A 19586-nucleotide genomic window follows, 5' to 3' on the forward strand; every position below is an offset into this window, starting at 1 on the left:
GTTTATTATGTCCAATTTTCTTAGTGACTCCATGTGACTCTATCCTGTCCTTGTAAACTTCTCAACAGCCATTTAAGGAATTCTAGCAAAGACGGAATGCTTTTTTGGGGAATGATTTGTTCTTAGCTTTCCTGCATTTGCTCCTTGTGACTAACATACTGTTAAGTAGTCACATGTCCTTTGTGTCATAATCACTTGTAGAATTTTGCCAGTGATTCATTTTAATTACATAGTCTTTATTCCACCTTTGTCTCCCTTTTCAAAATTACATTTGAATGCTTATTCTCTTACTCACCAGGACTTTTCAAAAGTGATCCTTTGATCATACATAAAGTTCTTTCCATACCCTGGAATTATAAATACCCTGAATTTTGAGAATTCTAATTTTCAAAGTAACCATTTTCTTTTTCATCTTCTCACAGAGTCTGGCTTTTTAAAATCATCCCTTAACTGTAATTAATCGATCCTTTTCGTTTTAAATATCATTCTCACTTATATAAAAAAAAATCCATTCAACACAAGTAGAGCGAGTACCTACTTTGTGCCGGGAATTGTTTTAGGAAGATGGGGATAGAGCAATGAACAGAAGAGAGAGGAATCCCTTCCCTCACGGAGCTATATTGCAGAGAAAGAGACAAGGAAGAATGCCATACGTGTGTTTTACATAGAATGTTAGAATATAGAGAATGTGAGATTATACAGAATGTTAAATTATAGAGAATGTTAGATTACGAAGCATGTTAGGAGTTTGTCAGCACTAGGGTGGCAGAAATAAGCGAGGTCTGCAGATTAGGATGCTGAGGAATGGGTAAGAATGAACTGCAAGTTCAATTCTTCTCCCTTTGTTTCCTCTACCACCTGTTGAGTCCCCTAGCAGTGAGTCTATTCTTTTCTTGTTCAACAAAACATTACTTCAAAAAATAAATCTTTTTCTTCTCTTTTGGTGTATTTTGTGAACCTCTTCCCATTTTGTACCTTCTAAGAAGTCTTGATGTTTAGGAAATCTTGTTTACATACCTTTGGTTCTTTCTCCTCATTCCCTTCTTAAAATTGGATCCATTCAACAGGGTTAGTTACCTGTGCAGCTACATCTGTTTGTATATATCACCTTTTCTTCCTCATTGGAATTGCTCTCAAGACTGAATTGTTTTTCGGTGTCCTATTCATCCTTCTATCTTTTTTAAAAACATAGTTTCAGGCTATATTATTTCTGTCTTCCCTGAGTTTAACTATGTTTTTGAGAAATTTAGAGAATGACTCTATGCAGGATATTCGCTTTTTTTGTATTAACACATTCTTAAAACACGGTCACTTTAAGGCTTTTGAAATGTCTCAGTAGCAAGTTTTATATTTTTAGTCCTATTAATTGTAAAATAGCAATTTTCATCTACTTCTTCCTGAAGCTGACATTGTCAGAGGGCAAGTACAAAATTTACTAAGGTATTTTCTTCTTCTCTGGATGAAAATTAAGTAACCAAAATTCCTTATCTTTGCTAATTTTTCCCCTATGTAATGTTTTAACTGTACTAATTTTATGTAAATTTATAATTACAATAACACCTGGCTAGATAAATTTTAACTTTTTTTCTGACAATTTTACTACTGCTGTTTTTCTCCTTCTATACTTGTTTAACTCCTCCATTCCTTAATTCTAAGGAAATATATACACCCCTTCCTTCCTTCTTTCCTTCCTTCCTTCCACCCACCCATTCATCCATCCATCTACCCACGCATCCACTCACCCATCCATCCATCCACCCATCTATGCATCCATCCATCCATCCATCCATCCATCCATCCATCCATCCATCCATCTATCCATCCAGTTAGAGTGTCTACTGGGAGGCTGGCACTTCTGGGCACTGAGGAACAACAGGGAACAAACCATTCTACTAGCTCTTTCTGTAGCAAGGCATCCCTAGTGCCTATTCTTTGTCTAGCAAGTAGTGGCTATTGTTCCTTTTCAAGAGGCCTCTTGAACCCTCTGTACCCTTATACTCTTTTTGGTGTGTGATGCTGGTCTGGCTGCTTATTTCATCACCAACTTCTCAAAACTTGTTTTGATTCTCCCTTTTCCCCTTAAAATCTTCTTCTTTCTTGATTCTTTCCCCCCTTTTCTACCTTGGAACCCATCAAAAGCTCAGGGCTTTTGACACAGCCTTCCCCCTCTTCTCCCGCAATGGCAGCAGCTTGCATGGACAGTTTGAGGTGGTGGCTCTTGCCACGGGCAGGAAGACAAACACACGGAGCCTGTATGTCAGAGGGATAGATATTTACATAATCCAAAGCACGGGGTTCAAAGTTCTGTATTGCAGATGAATTTATCCGTATCCTCACTCTTCCAAAAAGGAACAGCAAGAGTTTTCAGTGCAGCCACAAGAAAATGCATTACCAAACTGGAAGGCCATGAAGGCGAAATTTCAAAGGTGAGTTGCTTTCTCATCTGGAGTAGTTTATTTAGTTAAAAACAATTGCATGCTTAGTGGTCTGTTGGTGCTAAGGTTTGCCCAGTTATCTCACTCTTTCTGGAAATCAGTTACCTAAAAACTGTGTTTTTAAGTGTGACCTCAAACTCAAAACAATAAATGATTCCTAAAACCTTTAAAAGAGTCTAAGACAGATTTTTCTCAGCCATCAGCAAAAGACTGAGTTATCTGAAGATACTTGCTAAAGCTATTTAAGAAACTTATGAAGTACTTTTCCTGGTCTCGGCAGACACACAAGTGTATATTATGCAAATTAACCTGCTGTACAGCAAGCATCAAGTGTTCTGTGAATTAGATGCAGTTAAGAAAGTGTTTTCTGGAAATATTTAATACCTCACAGTTTAGTTTTTTTAAAGACTTATTTATTTTTGAGTGAAAGAGACAGAGGGTGAGTGGGGGAGGGGAGGAGAGAGAGTGAGACACAGAATCCAAAGCAGGCTCCAGGCTCTGAGCTGTCAGCACAGAGCCCGACACACAGAGCTTGAACCCATAGACAGCGAGATCATGACCTGAACCAAAGTCCAGATGCTTAGCCACTGAGCCACCCAGGCGCCCCAATACTTAACAGAGTTTAAAATGACCAATTTTGAAACTTCAAAGCTGTAGCTTAGTATTTTGTATAAGCTTCTCCCACAGCTGATTAACAGAGCAAAGACTTCCAATCAGTGACCTGAAGTTTAGCCGTGTCCTCTGAAAATTTTGGAAAGACCTGGTGTGAGGACTCTCCACTCCCGCCCAGTTCAGCCCCGTTCTTTGGTCTTGTACCTGAGATCATATTTGCTCCTTCCTTTTAAAGTATCAGTTTGATGGCTTCCGGTCTTGGAAGGGTGCCCCTAGACCCTGTAACTGTCCCCTGCTGTGCTTTCCACCAACCCCTGCCACCCTCCTCCATCCCTGTACCTGCTGCTGGTGGTCAGGAGCTCATGAGCTCCTATCCTTCAGGGTTGGTCTCTGAGATTGTGCAGAGCACATCTCTGTAGGCTGGGATTGGCAGGAAGAGAGACAGCCTGGGAAGAGAGCCCAGACTGTTTCTGAGTGGCTGGTCTAATGACATGTATGATGTGTCCCACTCAACAAGTGCACATATTTTTGTGTATGTATGAATATAAAGAGTTTTCAAACTCTGTATTATCGCATTTTAGGCTTATATATTTTGAGAGAGAGAGAGAGAGAGAGAGAGAGAGAGAGAGGGAGAGAATCCCAAGCAGGCTCCCCACTGGCAGCACATAGCCCAATGTGAGCTCAAACTTAATGAACAGTGAGATCATGACCTGAGCCCTAATCAAGGGTCTGATGCTTAACCAACTGAGCCCCCAAGGTGCCCCTCCACAAATGTTTTTTGAGAGCTTCCACTGTGCTATCCATTGTACTGGAGACATAAGGACAAAACAAATAAACAAACAAACAAACAAACAAAAGCCCATGGCCTTGAGTCTTGCCCTCATCAAACTGAGTCATAGAGGATATGACCCACATCATTGTGTTATGATGCTTTAGAGAGTCTTAGAAGCATGGTGCCCGAAGGAACAGTGAACTAACCATTTCCTTTCACAGCTGCTCAGATACCATCTGACAAAGCTTGGTACATCGGAAGCACTCAGCACAGCCTTATGCAGTGTGCTTTGCTTTGAGTGGCAGGAGAATGAAAGTCCCCACCTGTAGGCATGACATTCACTCGTGCTGTGGCCAGATTGAAGGAGGATCTACATGCTTTTGGTCACAGAAAGTTGGGTTATAGGGATGACATGGAGGGTTGGGTTTGAAGGAGCCTGACTGTGTTCTCATCCACACCAGGGCTGTCTTTGTTTGCATGGAGAGACTTTGGAAAGAGTCTAGGTAGGGAATACTCAAATTAGATTGGACCTTTGGTCTTTATCCTTAGAGCTGTTGCGGGGCGAGATGGGGGGGGGGTTAGCCAGTTAATTTCTTCTGTCTAGATTTTACTTTTCATGTATTAATCCCTGCAATGATTTTTCCCATCAGGAAGGAACTATTTTATGTAAGAATAAATGTCAGGCTAGAAAGATGACAGGTGCTTAGTAATGTCCCTTTTGTGCTGATGAAAAATATATTGGGAATCAAATTATACAAACCTGTGATCATTTTCCCTTCCTGTCTTGTAGATTTCTTTCAACCCCCAAGGGAATCGTCTTCTAACTGGCAGCGCTGATAAAACAGCGAGAATCTGGGATGCTCAGACTGGTCAGTGCCTCCAGGTTCTTGAAGGGCATACTGATGAGATCTTTTCATGTGCTTTCAACTATGAAGGCAACATAATCATTACAGGTATGGGAAAGAGAAACACAGAGGCTCGGTTTTTCTTTGAAATTGGCTATTAGAGCTTCTAAGCTGAAAACCAAAAGGATTTTACCGCTATCCCCTATCCCTCTTCCAGGGTCCCTGGCTCATGTCCATCCTTCCTACATCCACGATTTAATTTTTGGTGCACTGGGGTACCACGGTGGTGAGCTCTGACTATAAGGCTTTGTGAATTCTGAATTTTAGTTGCTCTTGACAAAGTAAGACTTCAGTGGCCTGCCTTACTGATTACCACATCTCCTCAGGCATTGTCCATTGAATGGTTAATATTTGTTTGCTGTCAGTAAGTATTAGTAATTAAAATAGGTGAGGAGCTGAGTTCCACACAGTTGGACTTATAACCCATGAGAGATTTATTCTCTGAGCTACGTTGTTTTAGTTGTTTTCTCCTTGGATGCCCCCTGTTAACCCATTAATATTTGGGGGAAGAGAACACATATTGAGATTTTTCAACCATTAACAGTATATTGTGAATTAATTACATGAGAAAGGTTTTATAAGAACTGGATTGAGTAGGTTAACTTTGATTGTGGACAGGATAGGAATATGGTGTCGTGTCAGTGCAGTGGCCCTGGAGAAGGTCCTGGAAGGGAGTAGGGTGCCATAGCAGCGTGGGACAGGGATGCCCTAAGGGGTCACAAAAGACCAAATCTGCCTAGCTCTCCATGATTCTTATTGTGCTGAGCAATTTAAAAATTGCTTAACTAGTCTAATAAGTTAAATGTTGAATGCACACAGTTACTTGATCTATTGGCTGATTAAGTAGCTTCCAAATCAAAAAACTTCAGGGTTGCTGAGACCAATCTCCCTTTTTGGCCCCAAAGCCCTCCTCTTTCTATTTGATAGTGGATAATTTCTAAAATTATGGATTACTTTCTGAAGTTTATCCTTTGCTAGCATCATTAAAATATAGCGACTCTTAGGAAATTGCCATAATAACCCATATATTTTATTATGAGCACAACCTCAAATACTTCCCCATGATGAAGAGAGAGGTGGGAGGCAATGATAGGGGCACAGGATGCTAATACTGGAAGCTGTTGCCAAGAAAGGAAGAAGGAGGCTGCTTTGTCAGAGGACTTGCCTTTTCGCACCCACGTAGCTTGTGTTAGACCGCTGTGTGGAACCTCTTCCCTCAAGCACAGAAAATCCTAAAGACTTTAGGGAAGGAACATCATCTATGCCTTGTTTGGTGTTGGCACTTATATTTCTGAGCTCTTTAAGAAATGACTGAGAGAGTTAGTGACTAAAATAAGGGAAAATGACTTTGTGAAATTTGTTTTATTAGGTAGCAAGGATAATACGTGCAGGATATGGCGCTGACGGAACACAGTCAGTTGATGAGCAAACTTGCTGGCGATGGAGATGAAGATAGAGCTTCACGATGTCAAGCAAGCCATTTTGATATTTCACATTTTCTCTTTTTCCACAAGTCAACTATATACGATCCTTAGCTTCACAGATATGACCATTAAAACTAATAAATTCATATCATTTCTTGATATTATTTAATGGAAATAATAGGAGCACAATGTTTGGTCAATGTCACTAATCATTTCAGTTCTGTTTTTATTTTTAGTAGCATCATGATAGTGATAAAGGAAATCACAGTGATTTCTCGGTGTGTCTCCCAGATTCTACTTCGAAGGCTATTATTATAGCTGTTGAATAAAGTTTTTCAAGCAGTTTTTAGTGAATTATACATCTATATGTATGATGTATGCATCTCTTATGATGAGAACTTTTAAGATCTACTGTCTTAGCAACTTTCTTTCAATTTTTTAATGTTTATTTATTTTTGAGAGAGACAGAGACAGAGCGTGAGTAGGGGAGATGCAGAGAGAGACACACACACACATAGAATCCAAAACAGGCTCCAGGCTCTGCACTGTCAGCACAGAGCCCGACGTGGGGCTTGAACCCATGAACCGTGAGATCATGACCTGAGCCAAAGTCAGACGTTTAACTGACTGAGCCACCCAGGTGCCCCAGTCTTAGGAACTTTCAAATATACAATACAGTATTATTGACTGTTGTCACCATGTTGTACATTACATGTTCAGGGCTTACTGATTTTTAACTGGAAGTTTGTACATTTTGACAGCCATTACCAATTTTGCCCATTCCCCAGTGCCCTGCCTTGGAAACCATAAACCACCAATCTCTTCCCTGTGTCTATGAGTTCAGTGGTTTTTTTGCTTGTTTGCTATCCGTTTTGGTTTTGTTTTAAGATCCCACACTGAGTGACATCGTACCGTATTTGTTTTTCCCTGTCTGACTTACTTCACTTAGCAAATGCCCTCAAGGTCCATCTATTTTGTTGCAAATGGCAAGATTTCCTTCTTTTCCATATCTGAGTATTATACCATTGTATTTATATATCACATTTTTTAGTCCATTCATACATCAGTGGACATTGAGGTTGTTTCCGTATCTTGGTTATTGTACATAATGTTGCAGTGAACATGGGGTGCATATATCTTTTCTAGTTAGTGTTTTCATTTTCTTTGGGAACTATCCAGAAGTGGAATTACTGAATCATATGCTAATTCTATTTTTAATTATCTGAGGAAAGTCCATCCTGCATCGTGGCTGCACCAGTTTGCATTCCCACATTTTTAGGAGGACATGTATGTTTGGAATTTGACTAGACATTTTATTACTGATTTCATGATTTTACTTTGTGCAGTTAAGAATGAGAGGCAAAATTGGAATGGAAACTTAATCCTCCCTCATATTCAAAAGCATATCTCTACCTTGTCCCCCCAGAAAAGAAGTTGCCTACTTACACTGAATCAAATTAGGGTAGCATACAAGGAAAGCAAAATGGATATCACTTAATAGCAAATATGAATAGAGTTCATAGTGGATGTAAAAAATATGGGCAGGATTTTCTCCAAAAAAAAAAAAATTAAACAGGAAAGACATTTCAGACGAATGAATATAAAAATCTGGATGGAAAACATTTGGGATACCAGGGAAAATCATCAAACACCAACATGATTCCTGCTGAAATGCTGAAAACTGTTTTTTAAAAGGTTTTCTATGTAAAAGTACTTAGTGCATATTAAAAATTATCGCTAAAAGATAAAGCACAAGATAAAACTACTGATGCCTGAATCCAGAGCAAGAGAACACATGAGAGTCTAATGGAGTCATTTTCTTAATAATAACAAGAGTGATCAGTGTGGCTGAGCGCATGTCGCCTCCCAGACACCGGCCACCCACTTCACGCAGATCATCTGTGCAACCCTCCAGCCAGCTGTTTCTGAGCAGTCCTGATCTGAAAATGAGGAAGGTCAGTCACACTCAAGTTAAATAATCTACCAAAGACATCACATCCATTAGACTCTGTGCTTAAATGACCAATTATGGGAGAAGAGCATCAGATGTATCTGTGGGAAGGTTTGGGCTAAGAATTACCCCTCAGATCATCTATGGATGTCTAGAACCCAAGACGAAAAATAAAACAAAAGCACCACAACATAAACAAAACTCCAGTGCAGCTTCTGGAAGGAGGACCTTCAGAGATGGTGAAGCCAGAGGGAGCTTGGTTTAGGAAAACCTGAGCCAACACTTAGCTACTACTTATGAAACCAAGAAAGAGAAGCTGATCTTGGCTCTTTTGTTGACTCTGATGGCTTTAGGGAAGGTCTCCATACTATTTTGTTACATCATTCAATAGAAAGAGCCAGTGTATGATCATGGAGATCATTCTATGTATCACTGACCTATTTAGCTGTAGGAAGTCCTTGGTCAGAAAAGCTTCCTCTAATTTGTATGTGTTGAGAAAATCTTTCTTCATAGAATATTTATCAAGGTTTCCAGTAGCATTTTTTATTATTGAAGTATATTTGACATTCAATATTATGTTAACTTTGAGATGAACAGCATAGCGATTCCACAATTCTATACATTACTCAGTGCCCACCCCAAGAAGTGTCCTCACCAACTGTCACCACATGTTATTACAATGGTATTTACTATATTCCTTATGCTGTACTTTTCATCTTTGTGACTTATTCTATAACTGCAAGTTTTACTTTTCCAGTAGTATTTTTAAAGCTACTTAAAAAATAAATGTTTCAATACTTAAGATCATAAGAGAAGTGATAATATGCTCACTTTATTTTTATCTGGAGTATTGTAGAGAGTCAGTGAAGTGTGTGTAGACTCTGGAGCCAAATTGCCTGGACATATATTCCTCCTCTTCTTCTTTTCTTTTTAAAATTTATTTCTGAGAGAGAGAGAGAGACAGTGTGAGCAGGGGAGGGTCAGAGAGAGAAGGGGACACAGAATGTGAAGCAGTCTCCAGGCTCTGAGCTAGCTGTCATCACAGAACCCAATGTGGGGCTCGAACCCATGAACCGTGAGATCATGACCTGAGCCGAAGTCGGACACTCAACCGACTGAGCCACCCAGGTGCCCCTCTTCTTCTTCTTCTTCTTCTTCTTCTTTTTTTAATGCTTATTTATTTATTTTGAGGGGGGAGAGGAAGCGAGAGACGGGAGAGACAGAATCCCAAGCAGGCTCCACACGCAACTTGGAGCCCGACGCGGGGCTCAATCTCACAACCATGAGATCATGACCTGAGTCAAAATCAAAAGTTGGACACTCAACCAACTGAGCCACCCAGGCACCCCTGCCTGGACTTAATTGTTGGACCATTACCCCACCATGCTGCCTCAGTTTCCTCAGTTAAAAAATGGTGGTAGTAATCATTCTTGTTTTGAGGATTGGGAATATCTGGCAAGCATGATAAATATTTTCTATTGTTCTTATAATTGATAACTTAGCAGTCATCTTAAAAAAACTATATTTGATATGTAAGCACATTTCTCAGGAAAGAACATAGCATTATTTACTCAGAAGTGATAGTTGAAATATAACTCACTTTAATGTATTATAGCTATCCTGGGGAAAAATATAACTCAAATTTTATCAATTAAAATTTAAGAGCCCTGGGATCATTGTCCTTTTGAGATTTCTCTCTTGGACAGAGGTGCTGAGATGTGAGACGATCATCAGTATAAATGATTAATGTCGAATCCATCTTCATATATTGAGATTTAGTATAGGGTTTTATGAAAGTGAATCATTCTCATAAAAATGAAATATCTTTTCTAACAACTCCTATCTAAAACTGCAGTAGTTCATGATTTAGCATAATGCCTGATTCAGAGACCAAATAAATGCTTTTTGAACGAAACGGTGCTTTTTATACATACAACTTTTACATTGCAATTTAAAAACACATCAGAAATCTTTCAAGTTGCAAGTGGATTATCTCCTGTCTGCCCTCTGCTGCAGTTATTCTTCTAACAATTTACCTTGGTGGGTCTCCATAGGGGGGAGTTTGTAGCGAAAAGAAAAAGCAATTGTGATAATTAAAGACATGCTCCTTCTCAGACACAAAGAATTGTAAACTGACTCAACATTTCTGTAATTCTTTTAGTTATCTTCCCAAGATTATTTCATATTTTATTCAATGTCACAGTTACCTTGGGTGGTTTTGGCTGCAAGTAGCAAAATATACAGTTAAAACAAAGTCATTCTTAAAGTTGGTTATTTAAAAATTATTATTATGAGAGAGGGCAAGATGGCGGAGAAGTAAGGAGCTCCGTACTTGCACTCGCGCCCATACATCACACAGAAAAGATCTGAAGCCATTGGAAACCTTACAAAACCTGAGAGATTGGGAGAAAAAAGACGCAGNGACAGAGCACAAGCAGGGGAGGGAGAGAGAGGGGGGACAGAATCCAAAGCAGGCTCCAGGCTCTGAGCTGTCAGCACAGAGCCCCACGCAGGGCTTGAACTCATAAGCCATGAGATCATGACCTGAGCTAAAGTATGACGCTTAACTGACTGAGCCACCCAGGTGGCCCCTAAAGTTGGTTATTTAGTGGCAAGATGACCCAGGAACCCAGGGTTTGAGGGCTTTCCCTTTTGTTTCTGTTGTTGACTTCTCCTGTGTATCCTTCCTTGTTGCTCGATGGCTGACATGTTTTTATGGTTTAAGTATTTTGCCATCTGTTTTTTTTTTTTTTTACTTTTAAAAGTTTTTTATTTTAATTCCAGTACAGTTAACATACAGTATTATATTAGTTGCAGGTGTACAATATAGTGATTCGACAATTCCATATATCACTGCTTATCATGATAAGTTTGCTCTTAAATTCTGCCATCTTTTTAATCTCACCAAATCCAGAGAGAACTTCTTACATCCCTTTCTCTGATTTCCATTTGCCCTAACATCTTAGCAGTTCTATTGCTGCTACTGATGGAATCATCTTGCCTTTCTTCTCCTTATTTTCTCTAGCTGCCCACCATATCAAAAACACTTGCCTCAATTAAAAACACCAATTCTGGCTACCCAGTCTGATTGCCATTTTTATCTGTAATCTATAATCTCGTTACCTCGGTACCAGAAACTAAAACAATCTTCCAGTTTATTTTCCTGGCTTCCTTTTGTTCTATCAGATGATTGCTTTCTAAAATGAATGGAAAAAGACTCCTCCAAATATTTTTATGTTTTAGAGTTTACAAGACTTGTACATAACTCCGCTCATTTAATAAAGAGGAATGAAGTAGGAATTATTGGAGCCCAAATTTAGAGTTGATAATAAATAATTAAGGAGACGGAGGGTGCTTGCCCAAGATCATTTGGCCAGGGAGTAGCCACACATGAATTTGTAGCCTAGAAAGGATGTGTCCTACATGTAGTCAAGAAAGGCCTCAAATAACGGTGTGCTGCCTGAGTTTTTCCAATATGGTTAGTGCATGTTTTACATACTAGTATGTATTTTTTTTTTAATTGTTTGGGTTTCCTTTGAATCATCTGAATAACTTTTTATTTTTTTTAAATGTTTACTTATTTATTTTGAGAGAGAGAGAGAGCAGGGAAGGGCAGTGAGAGAGAAGATAGAGAATCCCAAGCAACCTCTGCACTGTCAGCACAGAGCCCCATGTGGGTCTCGAATTCCCAAACTGAGATCACAACCTGAGCCAAAGTCAAGAGTCAGACCCTTAACCTATGGAGCCATCCACCCCCTGAATAGCTTTTTAAAAATAAACATTATGAAGCATGATTCTTTCTTCCAATTAATAAAAGTTTGAGTTTGGACCTTTATTATGCATTCAATTATTTAGTAACAAGGTCCCAATTTCCTGTGGCCTGGGAATCCTACATTCACATTTCTCCTAGCAATCATATCGTAACAGAGTAGAAATGTTTATCCCAAACATTACAGATACTAGATGAAAATTAAAGAGAAAAGCTTTTGGAAGTATAAAGGAGCAAGGGCTCAGATTCTTATTATTCACACTTGGAGAGTAGGAAGGTAGATGTAGTAATGACCTAGCAGGTCCACTTAGTAATAGGATGGCCTGTGTGAATTTGTAAGAGCAAGGTATTCATTCTTGGAAGTTTCTGCACCCAGCAGCTGTAGCCAGAGGAAGACCAGGGCTCTACTGGTTTTTCCTGTGGAATCCATTTCACAAATGCAGGGTGTCAAAATCATGCCAAGACAATGAAAACAAAGACGAAGTCACAAGTGTGTAAGTTAGGGCTCCTCTTATATTAAAATGTGTATTTGCTTAATTGCTTAGTAAAATTATCTAATCATAACATAATGGCATATATAAAAAACAAAATATTTGAAAAATACCGAAAGAAGCTTAGAAAACTCAGAGCAAAAGAAACCACAAAGGCCACTTTAAAAAGTACTCATTATAAGTAAATGGAGTTAGTTTTGTTTGATGAGATCAATGTTTTACTAAATAAATATGATTAATGGATAATACTATATGGACTTTTCTCTCTGATTCATGTAATTGCAGTTCTGACACTGGATATTTCTTTAATGGTCATTTATTACAAAAGACCTCACTTTTAAATACATTTTTTTAAGGTTTATTCATTTTTCAGAGACAGAGAGACAGCATGAGGGTGGGAGGGACAAAAGAGAGGGAGGGAGGTAATCTGAAGCAGCATCCAGGTTCTGAGCTGTCAGCACAGAGCCGGTGCAGGGCTTGAACTCAGACTGTGAGATCATGACCTGAGCTGAAGTCCAACGCTTAACCGACTGAGCCACCCAGGTGCCCCACCAAGGACCTCATTTTTAAATGCAGTCTGTGGGGGGCGCCTGGGTGGCTTAGTTGGTTAAGCGTCTGACTTTTGCTTAGGTCATGATCTCACGGTTCGTGGGTTCGAGCCCCGCTTCGGGGGCTCTGTGCTGACTGCCAGCTCGGAGCCTGGAGCCTGTTTCAGTCTGTGACTCCCTCTCTCTCTGACCCTCCCCTGCTCGCGCTGTTTCTCTCTCTCTCTCCTAGAAATAAATAAAACATTAAAAAAAATTTAAATGCAGTCTGTGGTATCCAAAGTAGTAATTTTTGACTTACTCATACAATAAGCCAATGACAGATTATGATTCACATATATTTCTTTCCTTTCCCTTTTATTAGAATAAGTTTGTTATTCTTAAATATGTGCCAGGTCCACCTATATGGTCAAAGGGAGTAAAGATTCTACCACAGAAAAGTGTCCTGTCCACAGCAGTACTCAGTCTGATGAGATCCCTGAGCCCAACTGGATTAAATTATGGTTGGTTGTGACTTGATTCACCTCCGCTGTTGGCAAGCTTCATCTTTTATGTTATTTTTCTTGATTTAAAAAATCGATCTTGAAATTCCTCCAAAGATTAAATATAAGATTACCATATGACCCAGCAATTGCACTCCTACGTATATATGGTCCCTGGCCCCCCAAATGAAAAATGCTACGTAAGCATATGTACCCTCATATACATGGCAGCACTATTCACAACAGCTTAATGGTCTACCAATGGGTGCGTGGATAAACATGTTGTGATATATCTATACAATCTAATATTATTCAGCCATAAAAATGATGTACTGATGTTACATTGTAGGTAAACCTATCTTGAAAACATTATGCTGTAAGAGAATCCAGACACAAAAGATTATATATTGGGTAATCCCATTTATATGACATATCCAGAATAGGTAAATCCATAAAGACAGATTGTAGATTGGTGGTTTTGCCAAAGATGGGGTATAAAGAGAAATGGGTAGCAAATGGTTAACGGGAGCAGAGTTTTATTTTGGGGTGACTAAAATGTTTTGGAATTAGAGGTGGTGATTGTACAACACTTCATTAAATGCAAATGAATTGGTTCATTAAATGAACCACAAAATGATATGAATTTCACCTCAATAAAAGTATATCAGATGTTCAATCTATGTCCACAACCTTTTGCAGTGGTTAAGTTTCTTGGTTTTCATAGCACGATATACTTGTTTTTGTTGTTGTTTTTGTTTTGTTTTGTTTTGTTTTTGCCTGTCCGAGGCATATTATTTAAAGGAAATTCATACATTGACGTCATGAAGAAAAAGACATATGCCCTATAGATACTTGTATTAATTCTTTAGACATATTCATAGTTGGATCATATCTTTCAACAATTACTTATTGTTTCTGAGACACTATGTGCTAGGTACAAACAACTTGGTTAGTTTTTTGGTAAGAAAGAAGGCTATGAAATTTTGGGAATTTCTTTCCTTTTTTTTTTTTTAGAACTAAAAGTATATTTTGGAGGAGTATACTTTGAAATAAAACCTAAAGGATGAAGTAATTGAATCATGGAGGGAAAAACACTTTCTTATAATCCCATAAAATCTGGCCCAGAAAGGGAAGGTTCAGTTGGTATTTATGCTTTTGAAATGACAAGATCCAGAAGCCTTCAAAATGTCTTCTTATAACAATTCATGGTTGATACTTTCAGACTTTGGTTTGGTTATATGAGAGTAATCTGTGTTTGGGGAATGTTACTTTTAGGATTACCCGGTTATTTTAGGGTGAACACAGTGGAATTTTACAGGCATCTACTCATTGTAACATCTGGAAGATTCCACCAGGGAGTTGGTATAGCTTTAAGTCTTCTTTCCCTTTTAACTACTTTCCTCCACTTTCTTCTCCTTCCCTCTAAAACACCCTGGTTTTTATAAGAAATTCTCAGAATGGATATTGGCTTAAAACATGGAGAAGACATGATAAAGTTGTGTGTTTGTGTGTGTGTGTGTGTGTGTGTGTGTGTGTGTGTCACAGGGGTCCTTGAATTCTGCACATTAAAGAAAAACTATCAGTTTCTCTCTACTCTAAATTTCCTCTTGATTTTGGAATTTCGGTTTCATTACTATACCTAACAAATGAGTTTATGGGAATGCAAGAGACGGAAATCCCAGAAATGTTGTCTGGAAGCTGTAAATACAGTGAAGACCAGAGCTGCTATTCATTCTACATTTTGGGAAATGTTGAATGCATATCTCTGAACACAGTTGCCTTTGCTACTATTTTCTTGGGACCGTGAGATCTTAATGAAGTAATTAATGTTCTCACTAATGAAAAGCAGAAAATGTTGTGAAAGTGCATAAGCTTGCATGCCTTTATTCTCTTATCTCAGCAGGTGGCAGTGTTTATCTTTTGGCAGAAAAATTGTTGCTTCGAATAGCTACAAATGAAGAGTATAAAGAGTAAACTTTTTATTCTATGTATTTTAAAGATCAGAGTTATGTGGAGATATATAGCAATGCTCAGATTTGGGTATGGTTTAAACTTAGGGCCATCTTGGCATATCTGGGGCAAACGACAGACCTTGAAGCAGTGAAGAGATATTTTTTCTATCTATGAGGACTCAGACCAGTAAGGTGATAGTTCTTTTTTCCCCTGTAGATCCCTCTATTAATCATTTTAAAACAACACAATCTATCAGGAAATCCAACAACCATTTATGTCTTTTAATGGGAATACCTGATCAGAGTGTAACATCTATTTCTTTTATGTTTTAATAAAGTTTATTATAATTTCACTGGGTTGAGAGTCTAAGAATTGTGAATACTTTGAATTTCAGTGTGTTAACCATAAATGAGAAGGGTCACATTGGTTTGTGTTGGGCTTTCAAAGACAAGAGTAAGTCTGAGACTACATTAACAGAGGCTGTTTACTCATAACTTGTGGGAGGCAGAGCCAAGTGCTGTCGCTTTACTTCCAGCGTGAGTTTAAAGGTGCAAAGGAGAGTTAGATTCACAGAGTAAAACAATTGAGTACTGAGTCTCTGACTCAGTGTTCTATTAGGATGGGTGCTTTGGGAACATTTTTGAATTTTTGGCGGGAATTGGTGTTCAGGTACCTATGGCAGTCCTTGACTGGCTGCAAGGGGACAAGCAAATAGCTTGGGGACATTTCAAAAGAAGGATTGCTCAGTGTTAGGGGCAAAGGTGCTTTGTTTTGTTTTGTTTTTCTCCTGGTGGCTATTTCTTGGAATAAATAGTGGGAGGCCACGAATGTGTTGCTGCCATCAAACTGTCACACTATCTCCCTTATTTGGTGAGGGGGTGGCTGCTGTGACAACCAGTTCTTTATGAAGGACAGCATTTTGGCAATTAAAAACACAGATTCAGGAATCAGAATGCTGTTCAACCACTTCTTGGATGTGGGACTTTGAGAATTCACACACCCCTTGGCTGTTTTCTCATCTCTCAGATAGGAGGAACCATGGTATGGGGAAATTTGTGAGGATTAAGTAAGGTAAGCTAATAGAAACATAATGAGACTGATACATTGTAAACATTTCAATTAATGGGCAGCTGATATTATTTGCAGACACCGCTTCAATGATTTAGATTTAAAGGACTTAAGAGGTGAGAAAGAGTTTGCACATTCAAGACCAATTTTCTTAGTAATTTATTATGGTTTGGGGCCTCTCTGGAATAGACAAAACCTTCCAATCCCCCTTCTGCTAGGAAATTAATAGGGAAGGGAACTCATCTCTCATGAGTTCTCATAGACGCAGGCATGTGAATAAAATTCTGGTTCCGCTTAATGCACAAGCTGTGTCTGTAGCTCTGAATCAGTCCAGTGCTTCTGCAATTTTCCCCTTTCGCAAAACTGTTTCAGGTAAAGCCCTGTCCAGGCTGCACAGCCATGGAAATCACTGTTGAAGAGGAAGAGAGGCAAATGCCATTTGAAGAATTTCAAAATTCTTCTTGAAACCCTCCACTTAGTGATTGAGAAGATGTTCTTATTAGGGAAATTAGAGGGAATGTATCAGCTACTTCTCAGAAATATCTTAAAGGTAGAAATAGTCCCCTGGACATTTCCATGGGCCTATTAAAATGTCAGTGATTTGCATGCGTTGGAAGAGTTGACAAATGCACCCAGGTTTGGATTTTAATTACTCATGCTGGTCAACTGAAGGATCCAGTGACCTTTCAGGGAGAGGGAGCACAGACATTACTTCCTATTGTCACCTCAGTGTGTTAAGGGAGATCTGGACTTAACCCAAACATGAAACAATGCCCTTTGAATCTTTTGTGATGTGGTTCCTAGTTTTGGTATTTTTCTTCATCCTAAACACTTTGCTATTTGCAAGTATTTCTTGAACCCATTCTCATCTTTAATTACGGAAATCGCAATTCAAGGAGGAATGGCTGAATTTCGGCTCCATTTGGAAGTGGTTTTCCCTTGTTTTCTGGAAGGAGTGTACATTCCTGCCGCGGAAGGTGACACTGGGTATTTTTCCCCAGGCGGGAGAAGACTTGTTTCTGAGGTGTGCCTGAGGGAAAAGGACTCGCACAATTATTTTCTAGGGCAGAAAATCTCCAACAGCAAGGAAAGTAAAACTGTTACAGTTATTAACTCTTGGGTTATTACCGTGAATAATCAATTAGGTTGAGTCATGTGGAATTGCCAATTTTGACAACTTTTGATCTACAAAAAGTAATTTCATGTGGTTCACCCCAATATATTGCCGTATACATGCAAGGAGAGAGATTTTATGTTGTGTGTGTGTTTTTTTTAATGTTTGTCTATTTTTGAGACAGAGAGAGACAGAGTGCGAGCAGGGAAGGGGCAGAGAGTGAGGGAGACACAGAATCTGAAGTAGGCTCCAGGCTCTGAGCTATCAGCATAGAGCCCAACGTGGGTCCCACATTCACAAATTGTGAGATCATGACCTGAGCCAAAGTTGGAAGCTTAACCGACTGAGCCACCCAGGCACCTTGTTGTGTTTGTTCTCAAAATTATCCTTGATCATGGCCCACACCCATTATTGCAGCCTGGTGTCCTTGCCAATGGTAGGCTTCGAAAATTGGCTGATGATATCTTGACTTTGATCATTGGAAGAGAACATGCACTTACATGGTGGGTGGCTAAGAGTGTGCACTTTGGAATGAGACAGTGCTCACCTCATCATTTTATTATTATGAATACGTCATTTGACCTTCTTGGGTTTGTTTCCTCATCTATAAAGTGGAAATATAATAATAGACTGAAATGACCTAATACACACAAAGAAAAACCAACTCAAAGGCCGTGGTATAGCGGGCAGTCAAAAAGTGTCCTTGACCTTGCACTGCTCCATTGAGAATGTGCCATCTCAAGGTCGCAGTCAGTGCTGACTTGGGTGATGGGAAAGACAATCTTTCATGAATCACCCTTGTGGATGCTTCTCTGCCTTTCTGAAGGCCAGAGCCCTCCTTTCCTAAATGTGCTTCTCTCAGCCACTCAGAGTTTACTGACTCCTTTGGGAAAAGCAGGTGGCCTATTTTTAGAATAGCATTGGCTGCTTTCTTAAGCATTTGAGCTAATGCTCACAAGTACTAATCAAAAAAACTTTTTAAGCATTGGCTAAAAGTAAACATGTTGTTTCAGACAATCTTTAAATATCCAAAGGGTCTTTTAGGCTTGGTTTGAGAAGGAGGATAAAAATAGAAGAATATGAATATATATATTTGGGAATAATTTTCTTCGGAGGGAAGTCAGTTCCTCCAAAGTATACATCATAACCTATATAGATAATTGGTAAATGAATCATGTTAGCAAGTTTCACCTTCAGCTTTGAACAGTTTAATGAAATGATGTCATGTCAGGTATTCATACAGTTCACTGTTTAAAGAAGAGGCTCAAAGTGCCTGGGTGGCTCACTTGGTTTAGTGTCCTACTTAAGCTCAAGTCATGATCTCGTGGTTCATGGGTTTGAGCCCCATGTGGGACTCTGTGCTGACAGCTCAGAGCCTGGAGCCTGCTTTGGATTCTGTGTGTGTGTCTCTCTTTCTCTCTGCTCCTCGCCTGCTTGCACTCTGTCTCTGTCTAAGATAAATAAACATTAAAAATTTTTTTAAAAAAGGAGAGGCTCAAATTTCCCATTCTTATGTTCCAAGGTATCAGTGAACTGGCCCTAAGCTCTATTTCTGCCCTAATCTTTCTTGCTCCTTGATATCCCGGATGTTATGGGATAAATTGTATCCTTCCAAAATTCACATGCTGGAACCCTCATCCACTTCAGAATTTAATCAGAATTTAATTATATTTAGAGATAAGGTCTTTAAATTTTTTTTTTTTTTATGTTTTATTTATTTCTAGGAGACAGAGAGAGAGACAGCGTGAGCAGGGGAGGGTCAGAGAGAGAGGGAGTCACAGACTGAAACAGGCTCCAGGCTCTGAGCTGGCAGTCAGCACAGAGCCCGACGCGGGGCTCAAACCCACGAACCGCGAGATCATGACCTAAGCGAAAGTCGGACGCTTAACCGACTAGGCCACCCAGGCGCCCCTAGAGATAAGGTCTTTAAAGAGGTGCTTCTGTTAAGGTCTTTAAGATGGTCCCGAATCCAATCTGACTGGTGTCTAAAGGGGAAATTTCTACACGCAAGGAGGCACCGGAATGCACATGCACAGAAAAAAGATCATGTGAAGAGAAAGCGAGA

At 39.3% G+C, this 19586-nt stretch overlaps 1 protein-coding gene across 3 annotated transcripts in view; it reads left to right on the plus strand.

The window, feature by feature from the left end:
• DAW1 (dynein assembly factor with WD repeats 1) overlaps positions 1–6294 on the plus strand; it is a 32391-nt gene extending 26097 nt beyond the window's left edge. For 2 of the 3 annotated variants that reach the window (XM_077761334.1, XM_077761335.1), the window contains 3 exons: positions 2350–2426; positions 4610–4772; positions 6094–6294. In XM_077761334.1, the coding sequence (XP_077617460.1) occupies positions 2350–2426; positions 4610–4772; positions 6094–6128 (275 nt within the window). In that variant the 3' untranslated portion in view covers positions 6129–6294. Of the gene's footprint in view, positions 1–2349; positions 2427–4609; positions 4773–6093 lie in introns of those variants that run through there. The other variant, XR_013334457.1, reaches the window with a different exon arrangement.
• Positions 6295–19586: the final 13292 nt, after the last annotated feature.

The sequence above is a fragment of the Crocuta crocuta genome, unplaced genomic scaffold, assembly GCF_008692635.1.
Source record: "Crocuta crocuta isolate KB4526 unplaced genomic scaffold, BGI_CrCroc_1.0 scaffold516, whole genome shotgun sequence".
NCBI classification, from domain to species: domain Eukaryota; kingdom Metazoa; phylum Chordata; class Mammalia; order Carnivora; family Hyaenidae; genus Crocuta; species Crocuta crocuta.